General features: G+C 48.8%; 1 protein-coding gene across 1 annotated transcript in view; it reads left to right on the plus strand.

Annotated features, from left to right (window-relative positions):
* Positions 1-8112, plus strand: part of ANO2 (anoctamin 2) — a 337924-nt gene that overhangs the window by 265292 nt on the left and 64520 nt on the right. The window contains exon 17 of the mRNA XM_012809303.1: positions 554-571. Coding sequence (XP_012664757.1) covers positions 554-571 — 18 coding nt within the window. The remainder of the gene's footprint in view (positions 1-553; positions 572-8112) is intronic.

Here is an 8112-nt window from a genome sequence, read left to right on the forward strand (position 1 = left end):
AGTCATGGGCGTGGGTGCAAGACTTGCTGGAGTCTGGAAGTGACATAGCACTTGGTAAGGCAGGAACAAGCTGAATGCTGAGGTGGTAGGAGGGGGGTTTCTAGGGAAATGGGTGAAACTTTGGAGTCTTGTCTGAGATCTTAGAGGGAGCCTGGCCAACCAAGGCCCATTAGCTAGAGTGTGTAGCCAGGTGCAGCAAGCATCAGTAACCAAAGTTTGTGTGCAAAGCAGTGAGAGTTCCAGTGAATGGGCTGGGTGAGGTCTCTCTTAGTCCTTCCTTAGGGATCTGTTCATTCCTGGAGGGGTTCCAGGGAGTCGGCCCAGTTTTTTACAGGGGAAGCAAGCAAAGGCTGGGCAGGTCCTTGGGACACTGACTTGCAGGCACACAGGACAGGGTTCAGGTGTGGTGAAAGGGTGGGGCATGAGACAAGGAGACAAGGGTAACTGAGCCAACCAGTTCGAGGCCAGGACCCAAGGGTACACTGTGCCTTTGAGTGCACACATTTGGGAGAAGAATTCTTGCTGCTTCTGAGAATGATAGGTTCTCAGCCAGGCACAGTGGCTTACACCTGTAATCTTAGCACTCTTAGCACTCTTGGAGGCCAAGGCAGGAGGATCACTTGAGCTCAGAAGTTGGAGACCAGCTTGAGCAAGAGTGAGATCCCACCTCTACTAAAAATAGAAAAACTAGCCAAGCATTGTGGTAAGCACCTATAGTCCTAGCTACTCAGGCGGCAAGGCAAAAGGAACCCTTGAGCCCAAGAGTTTGAGGTTGCTGTGAGCTATGTCACAGCACTCAACCCCAGGGGTGACAGAGTAAAACTCTGTCTCCAGAAGAATAAAATAAATAAAATAAAAATAAATAAAAACTATAGACTTTTGTCATAACCAACATAGGCATGTGTTAGACTTGGCCTAGAAGAGGCCTTGTCCGCACTCTAGCTTTGGGGACTCTTTCTAGCCAGAGGCAGGGCTGGCGGCAGACTTCCAGGCTGAGCAGTCAGACGCATAGGCTTGTCTTTATAGGCAGCCTCTAGGGCCAGCTCTGCCTCCTCCTCTTCCTCCTTGTCCTCCCTCTTTCAAAACTGTGTGCAGAGTTCAGGGATCAGAGCTGTGTGTTTCATTCTTCTTTCACCTTGACTGTCTCCATGTCCCAGGGTTGGGCTCTTTGTAGGTACTTAGAAAACATTATTGAGTCAAACCAAAGTCTCCAGTTATTATGAAAATGGCTGTGCACATGTGCTGCTTAAACATTACTGACACTCACTCCCGAGTGTCACTGCCTCAGATGCTCCTGCAGTGGGGACCAGGATGGGAATGGAAGTGGGGATGGAGAAAAGGACCGGAGTTTTACTGGTGCCCGCCATGTACCAAGCACTGGATGGCTACTGGATGGCTACTTTTGTCCCACACGGTTTTCACAGTAATGCTGGGAATTGGTCATTTCCTTCATTTTACTTATGAGATTTGAGTAAGAGAATTTTTTTTTTTTTTTACTTTTTACTTAGAGATTTTTACATTTTACTTAGAGATTGGACTAAGGTATATGTCAAATAGAGATTTGACATAGGTGTATGATTACATGCTACTTACCTGTACCAAACACTGTTCTAAGCACCTTCCATGCATCAGTATATGTAATATTCAAAAGAGCCCCAACAGGGTAGATAATCCTATCAACTGCATTTTAGAGATGAGAAAACTGAGACATAGAGAGGTGAATAACAGGTCACAGAGCTAGTAAGAAGCTAAGTCTGGTCACAGTGTCCTTGCTGGGACCAGATGCTCTGCTGCCTTATAATATGGAGCTGAATTGTTCCCCAGGAAACTCTACATGTGTTGGGAAGACAAAGGCCATGGCTCCAGAAGGCTTGAAATGCAGTACACCAGACATGTGGTGGAGGTCTCTGAGCACAGGGACAGTGCTGTGGGTTGGATGCCCTGGACAGGGAGGAGTGCAGTGGAGCAAGCTCTGGGGACAATCACCTGTCTGTTAGGCCTACAGGCATGAGGACACATCAGAGTCTCGCAGAGTTCAGGGTCCTGAAGCAATATTAAATTTTTAAAAAAGAAAGAAATTTAAAAAAAAATGGAAATGCCACCAGGAAATCTGGAGTCTAAACCTTTTCCTCCTATTCTGAGCTGCCCTCAGCCAAGGGTGGTCATCTTACTACTAAGGAGAGAGGAGCAGGAAGAAAGAAAAGTGGGGAACTCTTTACCAAATACACACGTGGCTGCCAGGCCACCAAAAACTCTTAAAGAAGAACATTTTGGATATATATGGATGGGGTTAATTTCTAAATGTGGACAATGTGTGTTTATGGAGTGCGGGTGAGAGTGTTGGCTTTGTTGGACTCAGTGTCCTGGGTTGAGGGGTGTCTGCTCACAGCAGCGGAGCCTGCTCAGGGCTAGACAACCACAGCTGGGACATGTGGCAGGGCTGGGCCAAGCATGGGCTGGAGAGGGGAGCAGAGCAGGGCCTCATGCCTGCCTCGGGACTGACCACAGCATTGCTAAGTGGAAATCTGGCCTGAGAGTGGGGTCTGCTGGGCTGTATTCCCCTCCTGCTTTGCCCCTAGCCCCTGACTTGCTGGGTGGCCTCTGGCAGTTGGGGAAGGAAGAGCCTCCCACTGCCCCATCTGCTGGGCCTGGGAAGAGTGGATTCCACCCCTGTTGGAGGCCCCCTTGGTGAAGTTGGCTTAAATTATTCTAAATGCTGTCTGGGAAGGAGAGAGGATGGTGGGAGGCTGTTACTATTAATAAAAAGATGTGATGATGGTGTAGCCCAAGTTCATGGAGCAGTTCCTACAGGTTATATGAAACTGTTGCCAGTGATATGGCTACTTTTACCATATCTGGTAAGAATATCTGGTAAGAATGCCTTCCTGGACATGAGCGGTAGCCATGAATAGGTCACTTTAATTTCTCTACTGAAGCATTCATTTCTCCTGTTACCAAGAAGTTCAATAGACTCCTCTTCTTCCCTTTGACCCTTCTAAGAACAGGGACTTACACCATCTGGAGGAGGAGGCACGGGATCGTGGTGGTCTTTCTGTTCTTACCTCTTCTCTATAGATGTCTTCTCCAGCTGAGCAGGGAATGGGGGTGTTCCTTCTCTGTTTCTGGATTCACCCCCTTCTCTGGCAAACTGCACCTCTTCATAGTTACAGGTCTGTGGGATGAGTCCTCCTTCCCAGTCCTTCTCAGGCTTCAGTCATGTCATTTCCTCTCGTCTCTGCACTGCTATCAGTAGGGTTTTCATTAGAATCACTTCCTTTAACTCACCTGAGGTCAATCCTGCTTCCTGCTGAGATTCTGGGTGGCAGAGGAGCTCAGACAATATCCATACTTGAACAGGGGTAGGACCAGCCTTTCACATCCTGAAACCTCCTGGCTATAGCACATTGTTGTTGGACACCAACCCTGCCCATCTGACGGAAGAGGCTGCACCACTGCTGAGTGGGCCCTCCACACTGCAGGGCTGGACAGTGTGAGCTCTTCCAGGGAGAACACTCTTCCCCTTCAGGGTGGGCTCTGACCAGGGGCTGCAGCATCAGCGTCCCCTATTTCCATGACACATATGCACCTCCACCTGCATCTCCAAGGTGTCATCCAACACACTGAGCCAGAGCCGAGACTCCCTTCGCTCCTTGGAAACCCATCCTAGGAGCACAGAGCTTCTTTCTGAAGCCTTCGAAATACAGCAGATCTGGTGAGTCCCTTCTGAAGGAGGTGACCCTCAGTGACTGCAGGGGACCATACCACTGCAAGTGATGCCAGAGTGCTTTCTCTGAAAGGACTCTATCAAGGATTTGCAGCTAACTTGCTGGCATCTCTTTCCTTAAAGAAATGAGAGCAAAAGTGCAAATCTCTAATGGAGCCTCTCACTACACTGTTGCAATAAAAGCAAAGGTGTGGGCCCTGGCTGTGCTTGGAGCTTTCCATGCCTGACTTGGCTTGCTCTTCACAACAAATGTTTAAGGAAGGTGCCATTTTAGGAATTAGGACATCAAGGCTTGGAAAAACAAATTCACCCACCTGAGGACTCTTGGATGGAAGGTTTTTATGATTTTCATCCCAGGACCCCCCTCCATTCTTCTGTCACAGCCTGTGACTTACATGTAGAACATGGAAGACTGGTAGGGAGAAGGGGAGGAAATCACCTAGTCCAACCTCGACTTGGAGACTTTGACTTACTCAAATTTCTGATTCCCCAAAGCTGGTCCACGGACACTTTGAAGGCTGATTCTGGATTTGTATAATGCTTCTCTGCCTTGGGCCATGACTCAGGAGCCCAAGGGCTCAATGTGCCTGACTTTAAATTCTTAATTTTTCCTCCAAACTGGTTCCCTTTCACTCATTGATAATATCTCAGGAGATGACACCACCAACCATACACATGCTCACGCCTAACCTTGAGTGTCATCCTGGCATGCTGTCTCTCTTTCTGTCTCTCACCAGGTGTGCCCTTCCTGTTTAGGTCCCCTTTTCCTTAAAAGGAGATACCCTAGATTGGGAGGGAGGGGAGGATCTATGGCAGAAGGAGGGAGGGCATGAGGCGGGATCTCACCTACTGTGCACATTGTGAGGATGTATAACATGCCCCCTGGGTGAGGGGCTCTTCTACAAATGGACCTTTACCCTGGAAGTGAGAACAATGTAACCTAAATATTGTATTCTCATATTAATGAAAAAATAATAAATTTTTAAAAAAAGAATAAAAGGGAGATGCTTTAGGGGCATTATCCTCTTGGACTAGGCTGCCAGCTAGCGTAGTAGGTCTCCTGCTCCTTTGTCTGCAATAAGTTACCTTCCTGGCCTGGGGACAGACCCCCTTATGCTGAGAAGCTGTCCAGGGTGCATGCATGTGTCACACACACCATCACAAATTTCCAGTTCAGGCATTCTCAGCTCCCTTAGTCCATGTGCTGGCCACCAAGTTACCTATCTGGCTGGATTTTCCTAGAATGATTCATACCCTATAGCACAGTCAGGGAAAAACATCACACTGGAGGCTCAGACAGTCCCCCCACCACCCTATACGCAAATGGAGGGAAGACCAGATGGTTGGGGTGTCAGAAAACACTGCTGTTTGCAAAGGCTTGATGTGCCTTGGGGAGAGATAAGAGGAGGAGTGGGCGTCTTTGTGCTTAGACTCAACTACACATGTACAGCCCCGCCATGCTTCTGCCCAGGCTGGTGCCATGGCTGGGACCAGTTGAGATGTCCGCTTGGGCATCTCCTCATTCTGTCTTGCTGCTGCCATTATGCATTTGCCAGCTGGGCCACTGGGGACACCAGTCAGGAGGAGTTGGTTTCCCAAGGTTCAGATTCTGTTCAGCTGGAGTCCTCTTGCTGGCTGTGCTGCTCCCATGTGATTGGGGTGGAGCTCCAAGGACTCTGAGTCCTAAGCTGGCCCCCTGGGACAAAGCTGGGCCTTCATACTAATTATTTTCCAAGGCAGCTTAACAGCTGGGTCATTTGCACTCATATTTTTTCATGACACAATGCACCAGAGGGATAACACGTAGGAGAAAAAGGGTAGAGGTGGAAATGGCTCTGCATAGGACCTGTCCCTGACTGTCCTGGCTGGCCCCTCATGGACTCTGCCCTCTGCTGGGAATCAACTCCCATGAGTCAGGAGCAGGTGGAGCCTCTAGATGGTCTCTAATCAGCCTGGGGGGTGGGTGATTCCTAGGGCAGGTGGGATGTCAGGAGCACATGAATGATGGGGAGGGACTGCCTGTCCACCTTCTCACTCTATCTCCATCTCACACTCCCCTTTGTACCCACACAGCAGAGGAATCTAAAGGTACCTTACCTGAAATTAGATGGGGCACAGGCTGGACCGTGTCCTCCTGTGGCTCAGATTCATACCTCTCCAGAAATCTGTGGCTTATAGGAGTATCCTGAAATGCACACTGCCCTTCCGGACCTGTGGACATCAGGTCTACAGGTTCCCAAGTGGCCTCTGGAAATGCTTGTTCCATTTCTTCAGCCACATGGTGTCTGTCATGGGCAGAGGAGGCTCCCGTCTTGGCTATTGAAAGGGATCCAGAAGTGAAACTGCAGCTGCAGGCCTGGTGTTCCCCCTTCCCCTGAACATCCATTCTCTGCCTCTCCGGCAGGTGCTCCCTGAGATCCCTTCCACAGCAGGCCCGGGCAGGCACAGACCACGGCTCAGGGCTTCTCTAAGCTGGGGCACTCGCCTGATTTAGTGGCCTATCGAGTGGATTTGGATTTTTTTTATTAGAAATGCCCATTATTTATGGTGGCTCATGGCCCTAAAGCACAGGCACAGGCTGTTTTTAAAAATAAAACTAATAAATAATAGCCGGGCCTGTGATTTATCTGCACGGAAGAAGGGAGCTACTCATTTCTAGTTGGAGCAGACATCTGAAAGGACCAGATTCTCTTTTCAGAGAACTTGGAGGAAATTCCTGTAGGGACTGGGAGAGCTGAGCGCACACAGTTCAAAGGGGATTCTTGAAGGAAATTAAAGACATGTGCCAGTCCGTACCTCATCCCAGACCCCTTCTAGACATGTTTATGAGATAAGTTCTCCAAATTTTTGGACCTTCAGGCCTGATTACTTATCTTTTAGGTAACATTGGCTTTAATTTTCTTATCCCCCAAATATTTACAAGACATGCGATGCAGTGGCATCACTGTTGAATTACTGTGATGCCTCAGATACACTGGGAAGAGGCTCAAATTACTATTAAAAGAATGAAAATCCTATTGAACAGTTTTCCTCTTCTTCCTCCTCCTTTCTTTCTTCCCTCCTCCCTCTTCCCTATCTACCTCCTCTTTTTTCTGCCCCTTCTCCTCCTCCTCCTTCCACTGTGTCTGCTGTCTCTCCTCCCAGCCTCTCTCATCTGTAACCCAGATCTAGCAAGGCCCTACAGGCAGGCCCTGTCCATGCCTCTGTGCCCATCTTGAAGGAGGACCTCTTCTGCACATGCCCAAGAGCAGATCCAGGATACTTTTAATGAGACTTTACTGAAGATCCCATGGAGAGAAGTGAGGTGGTCACACTGCAAAACACACAGCCACAGTTAGTGGACATGCCCCCTGGGGTCTCTGCCTCTGCACCTGCCACTTGCATTTCTTCTTTGGCTGCCTTGTCCCCCTCTGCCCTTCCCCACCCCCCAGATGACTGGGTCCTGCATGCAGCAGCTGGAACCTGACTCTCTTATTTCATGATAACGCTCTCTGGGCTGTTCCTCCCTGTCATCCTACTCAGCAAAAAGTCCTTCCTTTGGATTTGTCCCCCTTGCAATGTGACAGGCAATTTTTAGTATAGAACAGATATTTTTTCACTTTTCCAAATAATTTTTTCACCATTCATTCATTCGTTCATTCAATAAATGTGTATGGTAGAGTACATCTGGCAACATGTCCCTCTCTGGCCTTATTCATTGTATAAAAATATCCAAACTATCTGGAGAGGTAAGGTGATAGGGTTAAAAGCCATGTGAGGGTTCAGAGTTATAAGATTTTAAAATTGGAAGTGACCTTGGAAATCAATGGCAGAGATTTCCACCTGAGCCTCTGAATTGTCGCCTGTGATTGGTGGGGGCCAGAATCATAACAATGAAGGGGACGTGGAGTCTTCAGGCCCCCGAGGACCTGATACCTGCAAATTAAACAAAGAAGCATTGGCCTTGGTGTTGGGGCAGGGTTCATAGCAGGGAGGGAAAAGGCCTTAGAGTTTCAAGATGTTACGAAGCATTTGCTAAAATGCGTAAACTAGAGAAGAAATGACAGCAGTGGCAGTGTTAGCTGCAGATGGTGAGTATAGATTTGTTATCCAAGTGATTAGCAGATGGAGCAGGGTTGGACTGCCCCAGCCTTTTATCTCATGGGGCTGTGTCCACCAGGCATGTCAGAAAGGAGAAAGCCATCAAGCTGTCTGCAGGCTGAGGAGCAAAAGGGTAGAATTTTCCAGCTTCATCTCCTGTAGAATTTCATTGCCGTCTCCAGATTCCCCAGCAGGCAGTGCCATCGGCAAAGTGCAACCTTAGGATCCCTCTGCTTTCCCACGATCAGGTCCCCTTCCAGGACTGGGGGCCCCAGGAGCAGACCTCTGCCTGTGGCTGTCTCCCTAGC

Source organism: Otolemur garnettii, unplaced genomic scaffold, assembly GCF_000181295.1.
Source record: "Otolemur garnettii isolate 467f Iridium unplaced genomic scaffold, OtoGar3 scaffold00104, whole genome shotgun sequence".
NCBI lineage: Eukaryota > Metazoa > Chordata > Mammalia > Primates > Galagidae > Otolemur > Otolemur garnettii.